Source organism: Rhipicephalus sanguineus, chromosome 4, assembly GCF_013339695.2.
Source record: "Rhipicephalus sanguineus isolate Rsan-2018 chromosome 4, BIME_Rsan_1.4, whole genome shotgun sequence".
Taxonomy (NCBI): domain Eukaryota; kingdom Metazoa; phylum Arthropoda; class Arachnida; order Ixodida; family Ixodidae; genus Rhipicephalus; species Rhipicephalus sanguineus.
The window spans coordinates 66,196,822-66,210,845 of record NC_051179.1 but is presented as its reverse complement, the minus strand read 5'-3'; the positions used below and the strand labels follow the sequence as shown (position 1 = coordinate 66,210,845).

Below are 14,024 nucleotides of genomic sequence, written 5' to 3'. Positions count from 1 at the left end.
GACTTCTTCCGCACTCCCGGAACCGTTAAGTGAACTCGTGGGCGGCTCAAGCACCACGGAGGGAACACTGGTTTTGACGCAGGTGCGTACCCCGAAGTAAATGATGAGCGATATTTGCCGATAGTGGCACTATATGTCGTGCGGGGCGTTTCAGCAGTGAGGCTCGCCAGATGGTGGGAAGGGGTCCTGGCATAATGCCTGAGGTACGTACGCATTGTCTCGGTGATAATGTGTGTCGTGATTGAGTAGTCTTGCTCGATGGCAATGGTTTCAGCCGTTGACGCGCTGCGGGGTAACCCAAGGCATATCTTAAGAGCTTGGGCTTGAATGCTCTGAATCGTGCGCAGGTTAGTCTTGCCGGTGTTCGATACTGCAGGTAAGCTGTACCGTAGGAATCCAATAAACAGAACCCTGTACAGTTGTAGCATAGATGGTATCGGCACTCCCCATTTCTTTCCTGCAAGGAATCTGAACGTGTGACATATAGCAGTCAGCCGCTTCACGTAGTTCACGTGTGGAGTCCAAGACTGGTTTCTGTCAATTATCGCTCTCAAGAACCTGTGGCTTCTGCTGAATGATATAAGGTCTCCGTTAACTGATATACCATAGGCAGACATTGGGTTCCTTGTGAATGCTACCACTGCACATTTCCCGCAAGACACCCGCCCGTTTTCTATGGATGAGCTAGAAGCTGCACTGGCATTGTGCAGACGTTCTTCGGCGCCAGGACCTGACGGCATCACATATCGTGCTCTTTGTAAACTTGGAGACGAAGCTCGGAAGGCACTGCTGCACCTATACAACGACTCCTGGCAGACTGGTACAGTTCCCCAAGCATGGAAGTCAAGTCGCCTCATTCCGCTTCTCAAAGCTGGCAAGTCGCCTCTCGACATTTCCTCATACCGTGCTATCGCGCTTGCGGGTTGCGTGGGAAAAACCATGGAAAGAATGATTCTAACACGACTGGAATGGTACTTGGAGCACTATGAAATCTATCCAGATGCCATGGCCGGATTCAGGCACGGCCGATCGGCAACAGACAACGTTGTTGATCTGGTGACATATGTCGAACACTTTAAGGCCTGTAAGAGACTGTGTGCTGCTCTGTTTCTAGACGTCAAGGGGGCTTACGATAGTGTCTCCCATGAAGCCATCCTGAGTGCACTAGAAACAGTAGGTCTTGGTGGCAAGATATATATGTGAGTGTGCAGCTGCTTGCAGAGAAGGTCGTTCTACGTGACCACGGAGAATGGCCCGACAACTGAGTATTACAGTAGCCGAGGAGTCCCTCAAGGAGGAGTTCTAAGCCCTACGCTTTTCAATATAACCCTCATTGGACTGGTCGAAAGCTTACCAATCATCGTAAAGCTTTCCATCTACGCTGACGACATCTGCATTTGGACTTCAGGTGTGACACGGCTTCAGCTTCCAAGACAGAGAAGTCTATAGAAACTTTAGGTGAACCACATGAGGATGGGATAAGAAAGGTAACAAATGCTGCGCTCATGTTTGTTATATTTCCTGTGCCGTGTTTGTTACTGTTCTTGTCCGGTCCTTACGCAGTTCACCCAAAAATTCAAATGAACAAGCAAATCCGATAACACTCTGAAGTCTAAGACGTGAGTCGTTATCCAGACGAACAGGCTGGTTAGCTTCACTCATATGCGCTGTTGGACCATTGTAGTCGCAGTTTAGAGAACGAACTTTTCATAATATTAGCCATGTCACAGTGCCAGCCATTACGGGGAGCATAATGCGTTGAATAAGTGTGAAAGTTGTAAGCCTGTCAGTTCAATGGGAGGAAACAAAAGGATGAAGATGTGATGAGCCGGACAGATTGTACAAAACACGGTTGTGTTAAACTTAGCTTCTGCACTGGCGCTGCTCACGAAAGTTGATTTTCTTCCGTTGTAGTTTGCGAATATAAATTTCTCTTAGTGTCGCCGGATGATTATTACTCCCATCATACTAAAATATGACAAGATTGATAAATATAACAGTGGAATAGTTGAGACGTCTACCAGACAACGTTGTCGGGTGGCTGGCTGCACTACACCAAGAGGTTGAGTCAGTGAAGAAAACTCACAGGATTGAGTCAGTAAAAAAAAAAAAAGCTCCATGCACTTGCCACGAACGACTCGAAGGCGAAAGCCATCCTCTTCTTTTTCGTAGTCGATGTATTGGTCATCTTCACCGACCCCCGCATTCCCCACTAAAACAAAAGTCTCTGCAACTCACGCACTGCCTCCCGGGTCGGAGGCATTGTAATATTTCTGCATCTCACATGCTTTTGCACAGCCTCCGTGATCGGCCGTCCCTTGACCACGCGAAAATCTCATGTGTTGCGCCACTAATTCTTGCGACCTTTCACGTCATGACGACGTCATAGAGTGATGTCATCACTCGGTTATGATTTTCGCAAAATTTGTGCTGACGCCGCCGACGGTCAATTTTCCAGCTTGATGGAACATCTAAGGCTCCCGCCTTCATAACTTGCATTGCATTGAGCAGGCTGTTATTCTTTAGCAGTGTGGCGAATGCTGTTTTATGCCACTTAAGTCTGCTGGTAGTGCGCTCTGAGCTTGTGCTACGGATATATGTCATGCAGGAGGGGCCTCTCATCAGATGCGTCGGAAGAAATAGTTCGTGAGGAAATATCCAGGAGATACCGCGACCTGGGCCCTATGAGGCAAGTACTGATGTCGCTGTCATTACGGATTACTCGCATCGCAATGCTTTTTGACTGTCTCTGTATCTTGATTGCATTTTTGCACAATTTGTGTTTGCGCCTGAATTGAGGCTGCATGCAGAGGTTATCCGTGGGTGCGTACATGCGTCTATGGGTCTTTGTGTGACTGTGTACGAGTTTGTGCCTTTATTATCATGATTGTTGTTACTTGCCCTTCGTTTTTTAATTCGCTGCGAAATTTAGGCCTTCACCGGGGCTATGTATTTTACTATTGTGGAGCTTGAACTTTGCAACCATATTTGATCGCAGTTTTGCAGAGTGGTGTGTCACGTTACTGATGACGTCAATGATCCTTCTCTGGTTCACGATGAAGCCCCAGGTGTTTCGTGGCTGGGTGGAAATGATTCCTAATGGAAAGTAAGTGTATGTACAGTGCGAACGTTTTTACTTTCTTTTCATGTCAGTATTAATCTTTTTCGAATGCAAAAATAATGCTCCGAACGCTTGCCGTTAAGTTCGTACTCACAGAAACTACAATACTGGCCGTGCAGATACAGTGCGCTTGACCGAAAGTGCGCTTTGCGACCGATCTTTAATAAGTCTCACTTCCACGGGATATTCATTTCACTGGCTTGTGAATTTAGTGTTTGGGGGCGTATAATAAAACATTAGGCAAGTACTCATTCAACAATACCTCAGCAACCTAGTTTCGAGTACACGGAGAAAAACCTGACATAAGCCCACTGCAAAATTTAGTAGAACTCCTTTTTTATTCAGACACAGGCAAGTTTCCGAAAACGCAAGGCTCTTCTTGCTGCACGCACTGAAGATAATGAACTTCGATATTCGTTTACGATATCCTGTTGACGTTAATAACCGCCACTCGACCGTTCGCAAATGAACTGCATAATGGGAACAGCTGTCCGGTTTTACGGGAAGTGCTTACTACATGCCTAGCCCCTTGAGACGCTTTGTGCAAAATTGTGTACACCATTTGTTTTTGCTCGTTGCGTCGACTAGTAGCTAAGAAACAGCAAGATACATTGGCCTTTGGATGAATTGAACCTCCTGCGTAAAAAGTTTGTCTTCATTTAACTTAATATTGCAGTGTACTGTTGCGTATGATCACTTTGCTGAAGACACAACCATGCTCGACGAGTCTCTTCCCGCGAGCCATGACGAAAGTATAAGTTTGCTCTTTGCTCAAATTGAACATAACCGAAAAATTTATTTCTAGCTTGAGATTTGATTCTATTTATGCAAAAACAAACCGTGAATGGCTTCCGGATAAAAAGATATGTGATGACAATTTAACTTGGGTTCATTACTATAAGACATATAAATCAACGTGTTATTACATTATTTCTGTTGCAACAAAATAGTGAGTGCCTTGAAATAATGTTATGCCAATCTGACTTATTTAAAGACAGTTCTTGATAGGGGGCATCTGAAAGGGCTGGAGTGTTCCATTAGGGAATGCTGGAATTTCACCCAGTCGCATTTGCTCTCCGCACTTACCGCGTTTTGTAGCAGTCTAAAGGCGCGCGTTACGGGCTACCGAATTTGGCTTCCCGAAATACTTCGTCCGTCATAACAAGGGCTTGCCTTCAAACTATATTCGCTCACATTCTCATCTGCAGTTAACGCATATTGATAAAACACCCGTTCCTACGCTATAGCTGCATGAGTTCAGAAATACACATATAAATTTGCTTCGTGTATGAAAGGGCAGACTTTCGAAAAAAAAAAAAAAAGCTGCATGGGTTGATTGACGGTACGCCAACCCACAGCCGACACAGCATTGCCGCACGCCACCACTCGCGCCACTGTCCCTGATTTGACAAGCATCCCCAGACTCTTCAGTGCGCCCTGGGCAGAGGTGAATATCGGGCTCTTACAGAAGGAAAAGTCAGGAAGGCTGGCCACACAGCACATCAGTTCGCCAACTCAGTTCATCAGTTCATCAGCACATCAAAGTCATACGAGTCCTTCTGCAGTTCTTCGGCGCAATGGACTTTAATGATCATCAGTGGCTACGCTGCACTGTGCATGCGTATTACTAATCTTGTGCGCTCATTTTTATATCTATCTTTTTACCCCTGATGCCACTCACCGCGTGTAGGGTAGCAATATGGAAACCTCTTATTAACCTTTCTACTTCCCTTGGATTCCCTCTCCCTTTTTTTTTCGTTTTCGGTGCAGACTCATCAGGTCATCCACCCCCTCTATGTTGGTGACGTTCCTGCTGTTTGTGGTTCCCAAAAACCCTCGCAAGCCCGGTGGCCGAGCCATTCTCACGTGGCGAGAGGCCAGCGAGCGCGCTCAGTGGGGGATCGTGATTCTAATCGGAGGCGCCATGTGCCTCGCAGAGGGCTGCAAGGTATAACGCTACTTATTCAGCCCCAGCTTTGCCACTGCATGAGAAACTTCTTGAGAATAAATATTCCACGCCATATTTTCCTATTACCCCAGCAAGGCGTGTGATTAACAGCGATGGAACAAGAACTGCCACTGTAGATAAGTTCGATTCAGTAACATACCTTCTTCGGCCACTGCGAATCTCTTCTAACTTCAGTGGTATACTGTGAGCGTAACTTTGCTTTGTACCTTTAATTTACTCCGTAATTTGATGCAGCGAGAAAGATAAAATAAACGCTGCCTAGCTCTCACAGTTACCAAAATCTCATTTCGCAATGATTTTAAAAACAGGCATCGCCTGCCTGCCCGTGGATGCGTACTTTCACTGTACATAACATGCACCAGCAATGTCACCGCCTCACTGTCCATCACATATCTTCACTGGTGCACGGTGTTTGCTGGTCCCTCCGTCCACCCAGGCTTTCACGTATATCTCTACGCAGCCCTGGAATTCGCCAGGATACTGAGCTGCTGATTCCGCTGAGCCTTAGTAACATAACTCTAACTTATGCGATAGATAGAAGGATCCAAAGCATGAGCTTTCTTTCCCAGCTCATAGCTGTCACAGTAGAGATAATGATGTACTCAACGAACAAGAAGAAGATCGGCAATGTGGGCTAGTTGGTCTAGACACGTTTTACAGAAACTACAGCGCAAGCACGTAAGGCCTGAAAATAAGACAACGCAGAGAAGGAGCGGAGGCATCCCTCTTTGTCTTCCTTCCTTCTCTGCGTTAACTGTCTTTCAGCACTTACAAGATTGCGCTGCAGATTCTGTAAGCTGCAATGAACATGACCGTTGCTGGACCACCTATTTGAATTACGGGATTTACTGTGAATTTTTCTAACTATACTTGTACAACAAGTGCTCTATATTTCCTTTGTTCTAGAAATCAGGCTTGTCAGCAATGCTGGTGCACCACTTGAAGAGCCTTGAAGTGCTTCCTCACGGGCTTACAGTCGTCGTCCTGTGCTGCATCACTTCCATGCTCACCGAAGTGACGACCAATATGGCCGTCAGTTCCATACTCTTGCCTGTCATTCTCGAAATGGTGAGGACACAGAAACGGATTCCCTGTAGACAAAGCAAAGCGCGTATTTTACACAAAGCCCGCTTGGCGGTATATACAGGGCAGACGGCTAGCAAATTAATGACTTCCGTAACACTAGCAAACACATGTGAACGCGCCCTCAGCCCGTTTCCAATGTGCCCTCCTGTCGGCGGTCCGTTGTATGGTTTGCTTGAATACAGGTGGCCAGCAGGCTGCTGCTTGGATGCATAGGTAGAAAACGATGCTACACTGTTAAATGAAATCTCACTTTATTGCGATACCCATTATGCAGTTGCCACCCATGGCGGCGCCCCCTGGAAGAGTATATACACTACAGCTGAGCCCGACCCCTCTGCCTTTCTTTATCAAACAGTCTCCCTCGCTCATGTGCACTTGTGCACTATTGTAATAAACACCAACTAGGCCAGACTCAAGTTATTCTAAAGTACTTGTGCTGAGCTGCTGTATTTGTGTGTACGTTGTTTTAAGTGTAAAGGAGAGTAAAAACAGTTTAAGAAAGAGAGGCGATTTAGAAAGCTGTGTACTCAACCACTTGAGAGAAATGTGCTGTCCGCTTAACACTCATACAGCGTATACAGTGTGCTGTTCACTTGTAAGGCGCAGTCACAGAAAAATGCGTTTTATTCTATGCAGGCGGTCGCGATAGGTGTGCACCCACTCTACCTCGCACTGCCAGTGACGATCTGCTGCTCCTTCTCATATATGCTGCCCGCTGCAGCACCTCCTAATGCAATCGTGTACGAAGTGGCAAAAATGACAATTCCTGAAATGGTGAGCTTTCGGTCATCGCTTGTCCATCTACTGGATCGCGATAGCGGGACGTTGAGGGGGCCGGGTGAGCGAATATCCTGCACACCCTTGATTTGGAGACTAACATTTCTTGGGTTTTTCCATGCTACAACCACGATACGATTAAAAGCCACGCCGTAGTACGGTACTTCCGATAACCTCTGGCCAGTTTGCGCCTCAAGACAGCGCGGCGTGCTTGCGTTGCATAGATAGATAGATAGATAGATAGATAGATAGATAGATAGATAGATAGATAGATAGATAGATAGATAGATAGATAGATAGATAGATAGATAGATAGATAGATAGATAGATAGATAGATAGATAGATAGATAGATAGATAGATAGATAGATAGATAGATAGATAGATAGATAGATAGATAGATAGATAGATAGATAGATAGATAGATAGATAGATAGATAGATAGATAGATAGATAGGCCACCACAAAAGAAGTGAACATATACGAGACACATTTGTTAATATCTATTGTAAAATACGCTGATGTTTTTTTGTTTACTTTCACAGGCAAAGCCGGGTTTAATCATGAACGTGGTCTGCGTCCTGGTGGAAGTCACCATGATTCACGCAATAGGCTTACCAATCTTTGGCTTGGCGACGTTGCCAGATTGGGCAAGGCCCTCCGTATTGACGGTCTCCCCTACAACTGTACCAAACACAACCGACATCATCACATTAACGACAGCGCTGACTACATTCAATCACACGCAAGCCACGTGAAAGGCGTACGTGAATGACAGAAATTTATCGCTGTTCAAATTTCCTCGATCTCCAAAGCCCCGACAAGTCGTTTCGCATCAGTTCCTACTTGTAGTACAGATGATTATGAGGATTCCGAAGTTCAAGTGTCAAGACAGGTATGCTTCGTCAGCAAGAACAGGTATATCAGAATAGAATTCGTTATTTTAAGGTTGACAATGCGTGGTGTCGAAGATTACCACTGCTAAGAGCAATAATTTTTCTCACTCAGCAAAGCACGACACTGAGACTAAACATCTGACATGAGCTAAGGAATGCTACCTCGACATCACCGTGGCCCTGCACTTCAAGCACTCGTGGAAACCACGGTTTGAGACTGGGACAGCTGCAGCCACTAGATGTGTGTGCTCAAGACCGGGTTTCAGAGGCAGAGGCCAACTGGAGCTCTCAGGGATTTATGCTCGCGTTTATACTGCTCTCAACTTGTTGCGTTTAGTATGACAAAGACATTCAGGGATGTAGGTAAGGACTTAATTATTGTCTGCTGTGCGCAGTACGAATGTCCGGAGAGTCTCTGACACATGTTGTGTGCACCGCTGACATCATAGGGTGCAAGCTTGTGCAAGAAAATAAAAAGCTAAACATTTCCAGTATTTGTGTGTCTATGCTAATCAAGCGTTCTTTAACTGTTTCCAAAAAGAAACAGGAAGTGAATTTTGTCTTCAGCCAATCGTTCTTAACGTAACGCACAGCGTCTTTCGTAAGAAGCATTCATATCCGTAAAATGAGGCGATTATATTGGCTTCTTCCTTTGCCTTTCGAAAAACGGTTGTCTATAGTTGAATGTACAAAACTTATTGGCAGAATCTTATTGGATGCATGAACATGGCTCAATGAAGAGCTTACACTCTCGTGATACCAACAGGCTTTCTTGAAGACATTTGGCCTAGTAAAGCACAAATTCGAAGGCGCGTGCCTACAAGAGCAGTACCCATCGACTGATGCAGTGATAATGCCAAGTCGCATTTCACATGCCGTTCCCATAGAAGCGCCTGAAGCTCGCTCATTTCACATCTATTGCGTTTGCGTCCTCCTACACGTATTCGCTCACGATTAAGGAGATCTCATTTAGCTAATGGGAGAGGAAGCAGTCTGTAACATAATTATTACATATGCGTCTATGAAAAAGTTTAATCAATAGATAGTTAAAGACGTTCTTGCCCTTCATACCTGCGCTAGTCTCGTTCGTGTATACTTTATTGTTGTGGGAGGTCGTTGCGATAGAAGAGCTCATCACATCATTGTTACAATTCATGCTTATACAGAATCACTCAATTAAATATGCACTTGATCTGTAACTTCATCTATAATCAAGAATGAGGGATTTTGTACGAAGTAGTGGTCTCGTCTTTCATGTAAAATTTTCAAAGCGCTACGCAAAAATTGATGATTTGGCTTACGTGACATGTGTTCTGCACCTACAGGATAAAAAAGGTTCGAATCAATAAAAACAGAATTTGCATTCACACATAAATGCGTCATCACGTCGCGTGACCATCCATGCATTGAACTCTGCCACAAATAGGTTTGTAGCAAATTGTGTGCATGTCAACATATGTCAACATATGCACACTGACTTGCAATGAGGGATCGAATCGGCGAGTTACGACTCCCACTGCTACATACTCGGTATTAGAGGTCTGTCTAGTTAATAGCCTGCGCCAGGGGTTTTCTACACGCACCTACACGAAAAGTGGCAGAACGTGAGCGTACTGCCGCACGACGGACACAGTGCCGGGAGAAATGTCGTCCATATGGAGCACAGTTTAAAGGGGCACTAAATTGAGACAATAAGCAAGTTTAGACTGAAAAATGAGAATCTGCAAACTCTGGTGCCGTTAATTTCACCACCATAGGTTTATTAAATGAAAAATGAATGTCAAAAGTCGCACTTTTAAGATTCCCGCCGACATTTCCAATCGTGACGCCACGGATTTCAAAGTGTTCTTTTCGTACTTTGGCTTCATTGGCTCAATGAAATGGCCTAAAACTTGGTTTGTTAAGTCTCTGGCTCCCTCAATAGACAATTTCGTTCATTTTTACTGATTAAGAACTTCTTAGGACCCAGCAGACGCCGTCAACTATGAAGTAGCGGCGACCTGTGCTGGAACTTCAAGATAGCGTCGCCACCCGCATTTCCTTCTTGCGCTTTTTTCTCGCTTACCAAACGTCTTCCCGCAGCAGGGGTGGTGTTTTTAGCATCGTGAAAGAGTATTTACTAATACGACATATACTAACACGAAAAAGTTTTTCCTCTTTTCTGCATCTTTAAGCAAACACGACAAGATGTCCGTCTGGACATGGTTAGGACGGCAGCCTCTTTCACGCCTATGAACTTGTGATTAAGCTTATGTTTGCGACAACGATCAGTACGATCACACAAACGGTCGTAAGCGGGGTGACCGTGCGTTTTCAGTGCGGTCCCGTGATGTGAGACGCCGTGTGGCGGCATGCAACAACTCTTGTGTGACTGCTTGGCGCAACAAAGAGGGGATATTGTTCGACTTCCGTCGGAATGCGGGGCCTTTTGTGCGGCCCGTCACCTAGTCCGTAACTTGTAACGCTCGTATGCTCAACGTCTCCGTCACGCTCATGCAAGCGAGACACGGTGCAAACAAGAACTCCTGGCCATTGTAGCAGCTTGCTGGCAATAGGAACGTCGCTGTAGAAAAATGAAGCCTTTCCAAGGCCAAGGAGATGGTACGCGATAAAAAATGGCTGGCTCTCTTGCACTGGAGAGTAAATGAAAGCATGCACTGTCTACGGGCAAAAAAGATTGGTTGGAGAATATGATAGCCACAATCTTGTGCATGTTGGCAAGAGCACACCCCACCAAAGTGTGCCACAATGCCCTGTGCACTCGTCGATATGGGCGCATTTGTTTGGAGTTACTTTGCGAGATTAATCTCGGACTTGGCACAGCGTATGCGGCCGATTCGGCCACAATGCGACCGCACGCTGGTGAACCCCACAGGGTGCTTCGATGTGTCCGCCTTCTCCGCTACAGGGTGGAGACCCTGCTTTTGTGGGTGCCATCTTGGTTCAAACGTTCCCGTTCGCGGGCACTGCCTGGCATGCAGTGACGGAGCACTTTCAGTAAAATCCGCAGAAATCTGGCCCAGTTTATCCTCTGGCTCAGTTTATCCCCTCTGACGGTAGGGCTTGCACATATATTGCTAGCAACCAATATGTTAGGCATTCATTATTAAAAGCGAAGCATTTCATGGCGAACGAAAGCTATTTTGAGCGTGCCTAGCGCTCTACTAATCAACTGGTCACCAAGTCTTCGTGCTCTCGCGGCCATTTGATTAATTTCATGTATACCAAAATTGGCATGGCATGACAAGACCGTATGACGAACATATATGACTGGCCATAACACGAAAATTATGTGATGCATGTCATCTACGTCATGATATACATGACCCGGTCATGATGCTCTAGCGGCCGTTTTATTAAAAAAACTTGATGTATAACAAGATTGCCACGGCATGACAAGAGCGTATGACGAACATTATTACACAAAAATAATGTTATGCATGTTACGCACGTCGCGACATACATGCCCCATTCATGGTACTCTAGCGGCCGTTTCAATTATTTGATGTATACCAAAATTGGCATGGCATGACAAGACCGCATGACGAACATAAATGACTGGTGATAACATGAAAACCTTGTCATGCATGTCACGTACGTCATGACATATATTGACCAGGTCATTGTGCCCTAGCGGCCGTTTTATTAACTTGATGTACACGAAATTGGGTTAGCTTCGCAATGGTACGTCTGAGCTTCGCGTAGTTTTGGCTGAAACGGGTAACTGTCTAACTTCACACGGGTTTGCCAGTGATGCTTTGGTCTGGGCAGTCCGGATTAGCATAATACGGGCTAATCCGGATTTGCCCAATATGGCCATACTCAGTCGTCCAAATGTCTAGGAAATCTCAACTTTTTCAAAATTGACTTGTTCATGATTACCTTAATCCGGATTAGCTTAATCCAGGTTGGCTTAATGTGGCCATACTCAGTCATCCAACTGGCCAGGCAGTCTCAACTTGCTCAAAATTGACTTGTTCAGGATTACCCGAATTCGAATGATCTTATTGTGGCTTATGCGGGATTAATTGAATCCAGTACCTCATGGCAAGGTCATCTCATCTTGTCCGGATCAGCGTAATCCGACACAATTCACACTAATCCGGCCTAACCCGGCTTACTTGGTATCGATCTATATTTATTGGTATCGATTAGTGTTGATTGGCTTGTCCAATCCTAATTAGGCCAGGATATACTGGTTTACTTGGCTTAATCCGGTGGCTTATTTGGTATCAATTAGAATCAATCAGTATTGATTGGTATCGATTAGTATTTATTGGCTTGGCTAAGCTTAATTAGCCTGAGCTATGATTAATTTGTCTTAACTAGGCTTATCTAAGCTTACATTGGCTCAAGTAGGCATAGGCAAGCTTGGCCGAATTTTTGTCAACTCTGCACGGCCTAACGAAAAGCTTAGGAGTTCCTCTGTTATAGCAGCTTCACACAATGATTATGCTATGCAGCTATAGTGAGTTAAGTATTTACTTCATGCATGAATTTGTTCAACAGCATGTGCACGGCCAGCGACAAAAAAAAAATCCATGGTCATACGCTACGACAAGTCAACTAACATCGCATATCTTGGTGCTGTCTGTTGGATGCCAGCGGTCACGTCACACTTGCGCCTCCCATTTTTTTGTTCACTCTCTGTTACAAGGGAAGCGAAACCTCCGTTGGCCTTTCGCATGTGAACCAGAACACAGTGGCACACAGCAGCCTGTCATAGCGGTCGAACAACTGATCTGATAACTGAAACACCAACGCGTTTGCAGCACCGTACCCGTGCTAGCCACTGCACTCCGTCTGACACTTTAGAACCAATATGTCCCCGCGAAGAAACGGCGGCGCCACAGAACACTATACACAATCTAGAGAAGGTAAACTGTACCTTTGACAGTGGAACGGAAATAAGGGTAGCGGTGGCGTTGTCAACTAAAGTAGACGACCGACAGATGGCGCTGCTAAAACTATCATCATCATTACGCTAGGGCAATATGGCTGCTGAATTGCCGGCGTGTGCGGGTGCCAGCGATGCTCGCCCGCTGGTTCTAGGCGCTTATTCGCTGCTGTCCCGGGGTTGTATTCACGCGCACGGCAGCCTAACATTACTACAAATATTTGTCTTATGTCGCCAAGTGACCGAGACGCCTCAACTGGCAAAAAACACACCAAGCAAGCAAGCTTACATTCTAAAAAGACAGGACGTGCAAACACGGACACAAGAAAGAAGTCAGGACACCACAAACGCCGTTTGTGGTGTCCTGACTTCTTTCAGAATGAATACTTAACAACTAGCTCAGCTCCCTGTTATTCTAAGCTTACATTGTTTATTGGCAATCGTGAATGTATTTATTTATTTGATGTGTATACATGCAAGCACAAGGACACGGAGAAAAGAGGGAGAGAGCAAGCTGGCAACTGCCACCAGAAGGGACACAATGCCTGCCTGCTCTTTCGGGAGGAGGGAAGAGACAGATGAAAGGAAGTTAGGAGGAGAAAAGAGGAAAGGAGATAGGAAAGTAAAGAAAAAAATTGACGAAGACTTGGACAAAAAATAGGTAAACACACACACACACACACACACACACACACACACACACACACACACACACACACACACACACACACACACGCACGCGCACGCGCACGCACACGCACACGCACGCACGCACGCACGCACGCGCACACACACACACACACACACACACACACACACACACACACACACACACACACACACACACACACACAAACACACACACGAACACACAAAGGAACGCTTATAGACGGGTGGCCAGATCTGTTTGGTCCATAGAGGTCAGCAGAGCTCGATGGGCCTGGTCGCGTCGAGATACACAACCTCTCGGAAAGAGGTAATCGTCGGTGGTCGCGCATTTAAGTCTGAGGAATTTATATTCCCTAATCAGCAAAGCCCGCTGCGTAGCAAAGGCGGGACAGTGTATTATAAGATGCTCAAGTGTTTGACATGAGCCACAAGCTGCACACAACGGACTGTTCATACGTGAATGTAGCGATATACATGTAAATACGCAGTGCTGTCAGTCATAGAGTTGAACGATACATACGGGAAACACAAATAGCCATCTGTTTAATAAAATTACAAGCTGATATTGAGCAACTTAATGTCTCCTGGCTCGTTCAGCATACCTCTTATA

The 14,024-nt window shown here is 45.6% G+C and overlaps 1 protein-coding gene across 2 annotated transcripts in view; it reads left to right on the top strand.

The window, feature by feature from the left end:
• LOC119390156 (solute carrier family 13 member 5) overlaps positions 1-14,024 on the top strand; it is a 124,305-nt gene that overhangs the window by 29,198 nt on the left and 81,083 nt on the right. The window contains exons 9-14 of one of the 2 annotated variants that reach the window (XM_037657721.2): positions 2,609-2,689; positions 2,999-3,106; positions 4,892-5,069; positions 5,997-6,158; positions 6,813-6,950; positions 7,498-9,238. The exons of the other annotated variant lie outside the window; for it this stretch is intronic. Of the exons in view, the coding sequence (XP_037513649.1) occupies positions 2,609-2,689; positions 2,999-3,106; positions 4,892-5,069; positions 5,997-6,158; positions 6,813-6,950; positions 7,498-7,710 (880 nt within the window). The 3' untranslated portion in view covers positions 7,711-9,238. Of the gene's footprint in view, positions 1-2,608; positions 2,690-2,998; positions 3,107-4,891; positions 5,070-5,996; positions 6,159-6,812; positions 6,951-7,497; positions 9,239-14,024 lie in introns of those variants that run through there. 2 annotated transcript variants of the gene reach the window in all.